The 14,293-nt window shown below is 37.2% G+C and overlaps 1 protein-coding gene across 4 annotated transcripts in view; it reads left to right on the top strand.

Annotated features, from left to right (window-relative positions):
• The first annotated feature begins 404 nt into the window (after positions 1-404).
• Positions 405-14,293, top strand: part of LOC123534878 (piwi-like protein 1) — a 56,565-nt gene continuing 42,676 nt past the window's right edge. For 2 of the 4 annotated variants that reach the window (XM_045317335.2, XM_045317336.2), the window contains exons 1-3: positions 405-542; positions 11,154-11,263; positions 11,686-11,920. In XM_045317335.2, coding sequence (XP_045173270.1) covers positions 11,156-11,263; positions 11,686-11,920 — 343 coding nt within the window. In that variant the 5' untranslated portion in view covers positions 405-542; positions 11,154-11,155. Of the gene's footprint in view, positions 543-693; positions 716-767; positions 790-11,153; positions 11,264-11,685; positions 11,921-14,293 lie in introns of those variants that run through there. The other 2 variants (XM_053520260.1, XM_053520261.1) reach the window with 2 other exon arrangements.

Raw genomic sequence — 14,293 nt, forward strand, 5'->3', positions numbered from 1 at the left:
TTTCAACGTTTTCTATAATGAGAAATGCAGTGAACTCCCTTCCCACGGGACACTTGTGATGTAAGAATTCCATCAAAACATTGTCAGCGGTAAAAACCAATACTTTTAGATCCTTACATACTACTTACATCAAAATACGAAAACAGGTAAGAACGACATGCATGCAAGCTGTTGTATAAATTCTTGTCTGTTACTTTGAAAAGGAGCGCGACAAAACTTTGCATTCATTACAATATGATATGGAATTCGTTGTTATCATGTATGTGACGCCGAGGATTTAGATTGGTGCCTTTCAAGAATACAAAAATGTCATTGGAAAAATGTGTTCGGAATTACCCCCTGTTCGGGATTACCCACACCCGCTCTATAAAAGATAAGACGGTCCCCTAAAGTCAATTGTTAGAACCCCGAAAATAATGAACCAATAACAAAACATGCTGTCAGATCCCGCGGTTGCGCATGCGTAGAAAGCATATTGAACATGAGACGGCCATTTACACCATAACAAAAAGAATACTAAGAAGAAAAGCATAAAGATACAGGTAGGGTTTCCTATTTATCAATTATTTGGGAAATCTTTATGATATTTGTGCGTTATGTCTTCGATTATGTGAAGTAAAAAATCTGAAACGGATTATCACGAAGCAGTGTCACCGTAAATTCTCGTAGGATATCGGATACTGTTACATCCGATTCTGAACACGTCGGTTATCAGGTCGTTTTCACGGATACTTTGTTAATATATGAACTATACATAAAGATTTATCAATTTGTAAATTTACAGACTGGGTATATTAAATCCGTACACTTCGAATTTTATGACTGCATGCTTAATTGAAGGATATAAATCATTTGTGATTTTCTGTTCGATGGCTGAATTTTCGGAAAATGTGAAGAAAAAAGAACTAACCGTACATCTATGATATCTATTCGTACTGCCTTATATATGTCAGAGATTCTCCTATTATTATTATCTATGCATGTTTTAAGTGAAACTTCATTTTAAGCTGTGGTTTTGCCTTATGGTTTAAATTGTACATGAAACATATTTCATAAAAAAAGTCTGTAAATTTATAAGGCAGCTAGGTCGCAGGTTCCGGCTGCCTAGTCCAAAATTGTACGTAGCCTGTTCGAGCTTCCTAGACCTTTAGTTTACCTAGACTAAAGCCGAACGGTCTAGGTAGTTGGCTCTATACACTATAACCTGTAATTGTGATAGCCTTCATTTCGTGATGACGGAAAATTTACATGTAGCTCGCGCACAGTTTTGTTTTCTGACGTCATAACCTGTAAGCCAACTTCAGAAATGCAAGTCATCTTCTGCACTCTAAAATGCTGTGTGTAGTGGAGGTGGAGAAGAATTTTACTTCCTGTACTAATGTGAAATAGTATAAATCTTTTGATACTGCTTCCATTAAATTATATATAATACATCAATGTTTCCATAAAATGGCATAATGCATCCGATTGTTTACATTTTGTACAAGAAGCTCACGACCTCGGAAGACTGGTTTAAAAGCTTTAATTAATTTAACGAAACGGAGAGAAAAGGGTACTTATATGACTAGAGACTCTAAAAGGTTTTGTACAGAGTAAACAATCCTGAAGGTTGTTGGTTAATAAGAAGGTCATGCTCATTTGTTTCATTCGAAGAATTTTATCAATACACAGGTATCGGTCATATTCATTGATAGATTATTCATTCTATCATTGTTAACTTCTTGTAAAATTGCTGAAGGTTTATAGAAGCCCACCTCTAGCAAAACGATAATACAGACAGTATTTTCCAACTATCTTTGGCAGCGCCAACGTAGTTCTATAAATAAACGTCGGACTTAAATATTTTATGATTTTGATATTTCATATAGTACGATGTTTTATCAAAATTATAAATTTCCCGGTAGAGCGTTTCGCAAAATATCTTGCGGAAAGTTTTACAAGTTCACATGGAAGTGACTGAAAAGCGATAACTAAATACCAACAACGGGCAAAGAAACCTATTTTACACACCAATTGAATATGCTGTCTTACTGAAAATATTGAAGATCTGTCCGCAGTCTCAAAGTGAAATTTACATCCATGCACTTTCGCAGCACAACAAGAAACTGTCAAATCTTCTTAATTATAAAGCATGAATATAGACAAAAAAATAATCTCGCGGTCGGATTTGAAAAAAAAAATGCGGCCTGTTATGTATTGTCTATGTAGTATGCATGTTTATTATCGATGGGTGTAACCAGCATTTATTGGTTATAATTTTATTAAAAGTTACTTCAATACATTATTAGTTCATATCAAAGCAGTTTGAAAGGCTAGTCAACATGTATTCGGCAGCATGCATTAAATAATGGCCGCATATTTTCACTCGTGCCGTAGGCTTAACGTATTTTTTGTCTGAGCATGTATAATTGATTCTATATATTTATTCAGTGTTGTATTGTTCATGGTATTTTATTAAATTACGCTAGAAGAATCTATGTAATGTGTCAAGGAAGTGATTGGAGGTGCAGTTTTAGTTACTGTAAACCAATACAGGGGTTCCACTAGACCTGAAAACTCAGGAGTCCCAGGACCCTTGGGCCCAAATTTTGAAGGGTCCTTTTCCAAAATACAGGAGTCCTGTCCCAACACGTCCATATAACTGACTATATTTTTTTATTTAGTAATATGTAGATCTTTACCTAAGAAAACAATAAACGCAAGATCATGTTACAGCATAATAAAAATGTCAGTTTCCGGTCATATAGTCTCATATTGTAAACTAATATTTATCAAAAATCATGTTATTTTGATCAGGTTTTTCTTCAATATTTCATTTAATTTTTAATAACAGGACAGTGCTATAACACTCTATAAAAATGTATCCAGAACGTACTATCCGGATAGTGGTACACTTTCGGAATGTCTCATCGGAAAATAGTTTATTTTGCACAGTTTACTTGGCCAACTAAGCTTAATCAGAGATAGTTCCTCAAATAATGATGCTACTTATCATTAAAAACTGCATTCAAAGTCAGGGTTTTTTTTAAGGAAATTATGCATATGATCGTTTCGTTTCGTCAAAGCCTTCTATTGGCCGTGCTGTCTCTCCGGTATATACCGTACACGTTGTACGTTTTCTTCTCTAGTATGTACTCGTATAAACTCATGGTATAATATTTTGCGAAATTCGGTTGTTTTCATTTTATAAAAAGGCTTAAACAAATCTTTTGGATGCTTCAATGAAGTCATCAATTATAGCTGACAAGTTTTCCCTGTGTTCTTTGTAGGGATCCTCTGCTGTATTTACAAGAAAAAGTTCAGCACTGAAGTCCCTGATACCCATGTTAAGAAATAACTCCTGCTTTAACCTTTCTCTATGGACTTCATATATGGGACACTCGTCTATAAAGTGTATCACAGTCTCTGGTTCTCCACATCTGCAGAATGGCGTGTCTTTATTTCCTATTTTATTTTGGTATTCGTTATGGCAATACCCACTCTGCAGCTGGAGCAATATTTTTTGATTCTTCAATCTTTGAAAATTGATGTACTTGGGTTTAACTTCTTGCCTGAATTGATATAAATGTCGTCCATTCTCACTGATATCCCATCTTCTTTGCCATTTCATACGTACCGACTCTCTAGCAGCATGACAGATATCTGCTTGACTTGTAACTACCTCATCATCTGTCATGCTTTCTGTAATTAGACTCGTGAATGGACATTCTAAACTTATTTTTGCTTTCGAAATGCATCAAAATTTGTGAAGTTTCTTGTTGAAATTACGATATGATCACTAAACAATGGTCTAATTTAAAGCTGGCATGAAAAAATCTTGCAGGGCACTTTTCACATGCTTGGTAATCAGCTGCTTACGATAATTTAATAATTGGCGCCTTTTTTGACAGTACACAGGATCAGTACGCTTTATCAATAAATTTCAACACTTAATTGATCCTTGTTACCTATGTGCACTCGCCGTGACGTAACTTGCTGAAAACAAATCAGCAAGGCATGTCTACAGGAGAAAGGGCGGGATTTAGCAGAAGATCAAAGGCAGGAGGGCATGACCGCAAGTGTTTATTTTGAATACACGTGTATATGGTGGAAATAGTTTTACTGAAGGAAATGAATGATAAGAGAAGGGATTATCGAAGGGAAATGCCCCCCCCCGGTCCCGAAGGACGCACAGGCTAGTATCATGCCGGGTCCTTTGAGCGTCTTTTGAAAATCTCCCGGGTCCGGACCCGGGGTCCCGGGTCAAATGGAACCCCTGCCAATATATCAGGTGTTTGAGAGTACCAATTAAGCGGATGACATGAACATTTGAGTGAATAAAAAAATCAAACAACAGGCCAAGTTTTGTAAAAAAAAATCCAGCGGTTTTTTGTAATCATTACACTCAGTTCATCAGAATTAACGAAGATTCGACACACTGAAAGCCATATTGCAGACCTCCAGATAAGCTGCGTATTTCAGGGGTCCTGAAATATTTTCAGAGTCTACTTGTCCACGGACAAGTTGGGCCCACAAATCCACTTGTCCGTACCAAAGAAGAACTTGTCCGTACTTTTTAGTTTAAAAAGGAAAGTATCAGCATTATCTTTACTAAATAAACAAATAATACAAACATACACTTCTGTTGACTTCTATTTTGATTTATATAAAGTTTTTACGTTATGACTCGAACCATCCATTTGAAAATATGTTATAACTAGCAAACTAAGTGACTATGCCTAGAATTTCTACCCTGGTCCCATAACATTCACTGAATACTGCACTGGTCTTTCAGGGGTCCTGAAAGAAGCTGTCTGAGTTGTTAAATGTCAAAACGATCGACTCGAAAAATTATGCCACAAATTTTGGCTACTAAACTTTTTTACATAGCGCCAACCTAGCTAATCGATTTTCTGAAAATCAAAAATGAAAGTAGATAACGGGAATCCCCAGACTGGCACTCATTTTCAACTTCACGGTATAATTTTCCAATAATGATCATTCAATGTAGTAAACCAGTCCACATGTCTATAAATGGCTGCATACATTTTTGTTTTGATAATTTAAGGGTCATAAATGATCACAAACAGATTAGATATTGCCTTTAGGCATGCGGAAATCACAGATGACGCCGATTAGTTTCGTTTTCATAAAATGTTTACCACGGAAATTTTACTTGTCCCCGGACAAGCCAGCTTCTAAAAACTGCTTGTCCGGACCGAGGAATCCACGAATCGGACAACTCGGACAGCTTATTTCAGGACCCCTGTATTTGCGTATTTATGCAATTAAAATTGCAGAAAACCAATTGAATTCATACAGTGTGCGTACTGAAACGCAAGTAAAGCTCCAATTACCCAATTTGTAAAAAATCGCTTGCGTATCGCATTTTCCTTATAACTAGAACGGGTACGAGATTTTAACACCATATTTGACTGACTGGTTATACGTTACCGCAGAACAGGTTGCAATTTATCGGAAAAATTACAGGACCATTCAGTCAGCTGATCTGTGTTATTTGGACGCTTTGTAAACAATTTCTTTACGCCGATAAAATGTAAAAGAGGTTGCAGAAAAAAACATTGTTGCAGCACAAACAAACAATTAGTGGGATATTTTGCTGTTCAACAATGACAGTTATTTGTTTGTGACGATGTAGTGTCACCAATACTGGATGACATCTTTTAGGAGAATGCATATTGCGGTAATCGTTTGGATATTTTGGATGAACTGATCTGCATTAAAAGTGAAAAAGAAAACAACAGTATGAAGCATTCAATGATTCATTACAATTTTAAATACATTTTTGTATTAAACATTGAAGAGCGCCGTTAAAATACTTAGTCAATCCTGTTTAATGATATATACCAATTACTTTTGAAAAGGCTGGGTAATGATATTATTTTTACCCAATTCAAAATTCCAGTACCCACTTATGACAAAAAGTGATTGGTAAATACCCAATTGCACCAAAAGCTTATCTGGAGCTCTGTTGAGAATGTTCTCCCTTTTTAATATCTTATATTAACGACGGTGATTTAACAATTTCCTATCTTATTTATCGATTTTCTTCATGTATTCAAAATTATTTTTTAAGACTGTCACCTTTTTTAGCTCGACTATCCGAAGAATAAATAGAGCTATCCTACTCACACGGCGTTTTTCGTACCAGTCCACATTTTGACAAAGTCTTTTGAGATAAAGCTTTGAAACTTTCAACACTTGTTTACCATCACCATGTCCAGTTATAGGCAAGAGTACATAACTCTGTCAAGCATTTTGACTGAATTATGGCCCCTTTTGACTTAGAAATCTTGGTTAAGTTTTTCGTACCAGTTCATATTTTGGCAAAGTCTTTTGAGATAAAGCTTTGAAACTTTCAACACTTGTTTACCATCACCATGCCCAGTTGTAGGCAAGAGTACATAACTCCATCAAGCATTTTGGTTGAATTATTGCCCCTTTTTGACTTAGAAATCTTGGTTAAGTTTTTCGTACCAGTCTACATTTTGACGAAGTCTTTTGAGATAAAGCTTTGAAACTTTCAACACTTGTTTACCATCACCATGTCCAGTTGTAGGCAAGAGAACATAACTCCATCAAGCATTTTGGCTGAATTATGGCCCCTTCTGACTTAGAAATCTTGGCTAAGTTTTTCGTACCAGTTTATATTTTGTGTAGTGTTTGACATATGGCTTTGAAACTTTTATATCTTGTTCAGTATTATAGTCTCTATCAATAGGCAAGAGTACATAACTCTGTCATCTTTTTTGGCTGAATTATGGCCCTTTTTGAACTTGGAAATTGGTTCTGTTTTTGTATATGTCCATGTTTTGTCAAGACTATTTGACATATGGCTTTTAAACTTTAAACACTTGTTTATCATTATGATTTCCATCTGTAGGCAAGAGTACATAACTCTGACAACTATTTTGGCTGAATTATGGCCCTTTTTGGACTTTGAAATTTTTGTCAAAACTATTCGAACTGTGGCTTTGAAACTTTTAACACTAGTATATCAGCATGATTTCCATCTGTAGCCAAGTGTACATAACTCTTTCAACTATTTTGACTGAATTATGACCCTTTTTGGACTTGGAAATTAGTTAAACTGTTCATACAAGCCCATATTTTGCCCGACATATAACTTAATAACAATTATTTGCCATCATGGTCACACATTGCCACTTAGTGCAAGACTAATCGAAATCCACAAATACAGGAACATTTTTGTTTAATTCATTTTTAGCTCGACTATTCGAAGAATAGTCTAGCTATTCTACTCACCCTGGCGTCGGCGTCACACCTTGGTTAAGTTTTTGCATGCAAGTACATACAGCCATCAATTAAAGGCATATAGCTTTGAAACTTATTTTTTCTTTTTCTAGGTCAATTACCAACCTCACTGGGTCAAGTCCCATAACTCTGACATGTATTTTGAGCAAATTATGCCCCCTTTTGAACTTAGACAATTTTGGTTAAGTTTTACATGCAAGTTACTATGTCCAAAACTAATGCAGATATTGAATTGAAACTTCACATGTGTCTTCAGGGTTATAAAACTAGTTGATAGCAGCAAGTCCCATAACTTTGACCTTCATTTTGGCCAAATTATGCACCCTTTTGGACTTAGAAAATTCTGGTTAAAGTTTTGCGTGCAAGTACATACAGCTATTTCTAAAAGGCATATAGATTTGAAACTTATTTTTTCTTTTTCTAGATCAATTACCAACCTCACTGGATCAAGTCCCATAACTCTGACATGTATTTTGGGCAAATTATGTCCCCTTTTGGACTTAGAAAATTCTGGTTAAAGTTTTGTGTGCAAGTTACTGTTTGCAGAACAAATGCAGACATTAAGTTGAAACTTCACATGTGCCTTCAGGGTTCTAAACTAGTTGAAAGCATCAAGTCTCATAACTCTGACATGCATTTTGGTCAAATTATGTCCCCTTTTGAACTTAAAACTCTTCAGATATTTTAACATTTTGGGTAATATTTTCCTGCTTCTGAGACAATATTTCTAATAGTCGAGTATTGGCTGTTTTACGGACAGCTCTTGTTGATGATATCTTCTGGACTAATATCCACTGTGCATATATTGAATTGAAACTTAACATGTGTCTTCGGGGCTATAAAACTAGTTGATAGCAGCAAGTCCCATAACTCTGACCTTCATTTTGGCCAAATTATGCCCCCTTTTGGACTTGGAAAATTCTGGTTGAAGTTTTGTGTGCAAGTACATACAGCTATTTCTAAAAGGCATATAGATTTGAAACTTATTTTTTCTTTTTCTAGATCAATTACCAACCTCACTGGGTCAAGTCCCATAACTCTGGCATGTTTTTTGGGCAAATTATGCCCCCTTTTGGACTTAGAAAATTTTGGTTAAAGTTTTACATTCAAGTTTCTATCTCCAAAACTAATGCAGATATTGAATTGAAACTTCACATGTGCCTTCAGGGTTATAAAACTAGTTGATAGCTGCAAATCCCATAACTGATATGCATTTTGGTCTAATTATGTCTCCCCCAGGAGACATATTGTTTTTGCCCTGTCCGTCCGTCCGTCCGTACGTCACACTTCATTTCCGAGCAATAACTAGAGAACCATTTGACCTAGAACCTTCAAACTTCACAGGGTTGTAGGGCTGCTGGAGTAGACGACCCATATTGTTTTTGGGGTCACTCCGTCAAAGGTCAAGGTCACAGGGGCCTGAAAATTGAAAACCATTTCCGATCAATAACTGGAGAACCGCTTGACCCAGAATGTTGAAACTTCATAGGATGATTGGTCATGAAGAGTAGATGACCCCTATTGATTTTGGGGTCACTCCGTCAAAGGTCAAGGTCACTTACAACAATTTTCTTTTTAATTACTTCCCTTTAACGTTACTATAAATAGCTTATTTTAGTAACTTTCTTATTACTGGCTGTAGGGAAAAACCGAGACCACTTTTCTGTGGTACAACATGGATGGTACCTCCAATTTTTAGGTGAATATTGACATATCTGTACCTTGTAAGAATTTTTTTTTTCTTTTTGGTTAAATTTCTTTCCTTTGTTGTTCCTGGCCTTTGGACTTAGATATTTTTTCTGAGGACCTTCTTGTCCTCAAGTGCAATGATAACAGGTGAGCGATAAAGGGCCATCATGGCCCTCTTGTCTCTTTTAGTTACTTAAACCCTAAGTGCAATTGCATTGCATATGTAATTCTCTCGACCGCGCACTCCTCACACTGCGTTATATATGTTTACTTTCGGGATACACAATTCCAACTTTCTTTTAGAATCACGACAAAATGAGAAGATGACACTGCGTTATAATTCTTTTAATGTAATTTTCAGTAGCATTTAAGGTAAATTAATGTCGCATTTATACGATTCTTATTTCTTTTAACATAAAACAGCGTCCAAAATACGTCTAATACATTACCGGTGGGTGGGGTATTGCATATACCGCTGATAGGATCAACCCGCGTTATAAATTTAACCCCGCTAGATCCGCGGGTCTAGAACCTTGGACCCCGACAACAGCGTTATAACTGGGTCCCAGTGTACAAATTTAATATGCCTCCTATCTAAAATGAACTCTGCCTGACGTAGCTTGTGATGTAACCATGGGCTGGAATACCTTACAGAGCTCTCGTTTGCATTTTGGGACTGGGACCAGGGTCCATGCAAGGGGTGAATTTTGCATGATTTTTTTAAAAAAGTCTGAGGGAGAATTTCAAATGCGAAAAGAAATGCAAACAAATATATGCATTCTTTTCAATTTTGCTGACCCAAACCTGAATTCTGTTAATTATAAACTCTTCTGTATGAATTCTGCCAATTATAAACATTATTCAGTCATCACATTACAAGTTGGTGTTTTTCTAAGCCACTGAATTTTTGGAAACAGTAAAATTTTAAGGCCAACAAGTCCAACTGCAAAGCACTTAGCACTGATGTTCTTGGACTAGAGGGGGAATTTTTTTGAAAATAGGGGGAAAAAACACTATTTTGAGGGGGGAATGGGGCCTATATTCAGCCCCAAATTTTGCCAAACGAGAGCCCTGCCTTATCATTGAGAGATCTTTATATATCTGAATGGTCGGTGTGAGTGGATACAGGTTAAACAAGAACTGCTTGTTCATTGACAATTCATCTTCATTGTTCATGAATGGAACTGTTTTGTGTTGCACATGGACATCCTTTGGATGTGATTCGGAATATAATAAAGAAGCTGTATGATTGTCAGAAATACACTTATAACTTTGGTAGCTGTATAAACCTGCAGCCAAAAAATCCCCCTTTAAGGCCATTCGATTGACCCAAGGTCCCGGGTTTTGACCCGCAAATATCAAGAAAAACTTGTACTTGCCCCGCACAATATTGTTCTCCGTCATAAGCGGACGTATGGCAGTAGGATGAGCATCACATGTTAATTAGCTACTAACAGAAATCAATCACGCCACGTGTCGATTGACGTGGTCCATTGTTCATGAATGGAACTATTTTGTGTTGCACATGAACATCCTTGGATGTGATTCTGAATAAAATAAAGGAGCTTTATGATTGTTGGAAATACACTTGTAACTTTGGTAGCTATATAAACCCGCAGCCAAAAATTCCCCCTTTATGGCCATTCGATTGACCAGAGGTCCCGGGTTTTGACCCGCGAATATCAAGAAAAACTTGTACTTGATCTGCACAGATTATGCCCCGTGAGTCGGGTTGATTTGCGGAAATTTTCTTTGATGCATCTCGAGTTCGAAATTTCTGCCCCTTGTCAATCAAAATCCCAGTCAATTTCAATATTGTTCTCTGTCATAAGCGGACGTATGGCAGTAGGAGGAGCATCACATGTTAATTAGCTACAAACAGAAATCAGTCACGCCACGCGTCGATTGATACGTGGTCATCTCGCGGTTTCCCTGTCATCATCAAAGGTGTTTATTGATCAATGTGTAAAAGTTAATTGATAAACAACGGAACTTTAGATTATCGTCTTTGCACCACTTTTTAATTAGTCGTATGCAACTTATGTCTTGCCTATATAAATATAAAAATTAACTTATTACTAGAATTTTATAGAGTTTCTGTATAATCTTAAATGTTGGGCTACCAGACAAAAATATTGTTAGCCCAATGGGAAATTTGCAGAATTCTGAAACCAGGCTTTACTCTACAGAAATGACTGGCAGAGCAAGAGGAAGAGCTAGGGGCAGAGCTCGTGGAACTGCAGACGACTCGTCAAGTCGACCAGGAGAAGCACAAAGTCAACAACCACCACCTCAGCCGGTAAATTTAAGATCAGGGTGTCTTGGGAATGTGGAAGCAGGATTAGATTCTGAAAGATCTTTGGACTGTGTGGCTTTTGAACATATTAAAATTTGGATTTATAAACTAAATATTTGTTTTTGAACAATGAATAGTAATGTGTGGAATTAATTAATTTGATCTTTCTCTCCTATTTATGTTGGTTGGACTAAACTTATTGCTTTTCATTGAAGCACACTGAAATGAATATGGATGAAAAAAGACTAGGGTTGATTTAGTTCTTGGTTACCAGAAATGTCCCATTTTATCAAATGGTATACATGTGGGAATTAAATCACAGAAGTTCAGTCTTACAGGGGACAGAATATTGTCTTCTATCTTTATTTTTATGTGAAAAGACAGAATTTTAGAAGGGAGAACTTTGTAAAGAATTCATTTTTCAGGTACAAGTTGTTCCTCAGTCTGACAATGGAGGACCACCACCAGCCAGTGGACGTGCATCTTACAGAGGCGGAGCTAGAGAGCCAAGACCCGGAATGGCTGGAGGAGAGGGTATGAAAGCGCCAGCTGAGGAAATGGCTCAGCTGGCAATTGGAGGCGAGCAGGGAGATAGGAGGAGGAGAGGTCCAAGGTTCGAGGAGCCGCACACTCGGCCAGCTCATGTCACGGACAAGACAGGTACAGTTCTGGCACACATTTAACATGGCAAATGCTTGAATACTGTCTCTGTGAAAGTTGTGTTTCATATTAAAAAGACTTGTCAAAATTTAACATTTCCCATGTCTAGATCAACTTCATTAATATAACTGTGATTAGAGTAACAATTTCTTTTAAAACAAGATCCTGATACTTGGATTATTTATTATGTCTCCCACCACACAGTGGTGTGTGGGAGACATTCTGATTTACTCCACTGGAGTCCAGTCTGTGTGTGACTGTGCATCTGTCAAAAATCTTGTCAGCACTCTCTGTCGAACATTTCTCATCCGATCTTCACCAAACTTGAACAAAATGTGTTTGATCAGAAGATGGTCAAGTGTGATAACTAGCCAAATCAGTCCAGGCACTTCAGAGTTATGGCCCTTGAATTGAAAATTAGGCTTTTCAGCTCATCTGTCACATAGTGACAGGGTACTTGCTCACAGCTTGTATAGGCATAATATCTCTGTTCCTTTCGAAAACTGGCCAGATCACATCATGGGTTCCAGAGTTATGGTCCCTTAAAGGGCCAGAGTTTGCCATTTTTAGCTCTACTAATTGAAGAATAAGTAGAGCTATCCTACTCACCATGGTGTCACTGTCACACCTTGGTTAAATTTTTCGTACCAGTCCATTTTTTGACAAAGTCTTGAGATAAAGCTTAGAAACTTTCAGCACTTGTTTACCATCAACATGTCCAGTTTTAGGCAAGAGTACATACCTTCATCAAGTCTTTTGGCTGAATTATGGTCCCTTTTAATCCTTAGCCTGCTGGCGGCGATTGGTTTTGCCTTTGCGACCAGTGCAGACCAAGATCAGCCTGGACATCCGTGCAGGCTGATCATGGTCTGCACTGTTCGCTATTCAGTTAGTAAATTTTCAGTGAACACCACTTTGAATAATAAATGGTATTGCCCAAACTGAATGACGGAACAGTCCATTTTAGAAATTTAGCAGGCTAAGGGTTAACTTAAAAATCCAGGTCACATTTTGTGTAAAGTGTTTGACATGGCTTTGAAACTTTTATCACATGATTATTATAACAGTCTCACTCTGCAGGCAAGAGTATATAACTCTTTTCATCTATTTTGGCTGAATTATGGCCCTTTTTGGACTTGGAAATTGGTTCAATTTTTGTACAAGTCCATGTTTTGTCAAAACTATTTGACATGTGGCTTTAAAAGTTTGAACAATATTTAGCTCACCTGAGCCAAAGGCTTTTGTGACCTCTCAATTTCCGTTGTCCGTCCGTCAACATTTTCAAAAAAAAAATATATTCTTGAAAACCACTGGGCAGAATTACACCAAACTTCACAGGAATGATCCTTGGGTGGTCCCCTTTCAAAATTGTTCAAAGAATTTGGTTCCATGCAGAACACTGGTTGCCTTGGCAACCAAAAGGAAAAACTTCTTGTTTAAAACCGCAAGGCGTAGAGCCATGATATTTGGCATGTGACATCATCTTAATGGTCCTCTATCAAGATTGTACAAATTGTGACCTTGGGGTGAAAAGAGGCCCTGCCCCGGGGTCACAAGTTTTACAACATAGACTTATGTAGTAAAAAAACTAAAAATCTTCTTAAATCACATGATCTACACCTTTGATATTTTGTATGTAGCATTACCTTATGGTCCTCTAACAAAAGTGTTCAGATTATGCCCATGGGGTGAAAAGAGGTACTGCCCCTGGGGTCTCCAGTTTTACATAGACACATGGGGGGGGGGGAATCTTCTTGGCCTAAAGTTCAAGACCTAGGCCTTTGATATTTGGTGTGAAGCATTGCCTAGTGGATCTCTTACAAGATCGTTCATATTGTACCCCTTTGGTGAAAAGAGGCCCAGCCGTGAGGGTCACTTGGTATATGAGTTATATAGGAAAAAGTACTTAAAAATATTAGATCATAGTTCCTAGACTGTTTAATTATAATTACCTGATTACCCCAAGTGATTAGAGGTCACCTGACTGTGACCTTTACCTGCTTTCTTAGTTTTTAGCTCACCTGTCACTTAGTGACAAGGTGAGCTTTTGTGATCACCCTTTGTCCGTCTGTGCGTCCGTCAACAATTTCTTGCCTGCGCGATGGAGGTTTCATTTATGATTTTATTTTAACCAAACTTGCACACAACTTGTATCACCATAAGATCTCAGTTCCTTTCTTGAATTGGCCAGATCCAATTACGGGTTGCCAGCGATTTTTTTTGCGCCAATTTGACTCCGAAATTCAGCGTCTTCCCAATTGACAAAACTGGTCAAAATTCCAAAAAAATGCTTAATAATTCCCAAAAAAAGAGATTTTTCCCAATCCTTGTGAAAGTTGAACTAAAACGATGCAAATAATCATAAAATTCCGA

This window comes from Mercenaria mercenaria, chromosome 12 (genome assembly GCF_021730395.1).
Source record: "Mercenaria mercenaria strain notata chromosome 12, MADL_Memer_1, whole genome shotgun sequence".
Lineage (NCBI taxonomy): Eukaryota > Metazoa > Mollusca > Bivalvia > Venerida > Veneridae > Mercenaria > Mercenaria mercenaria.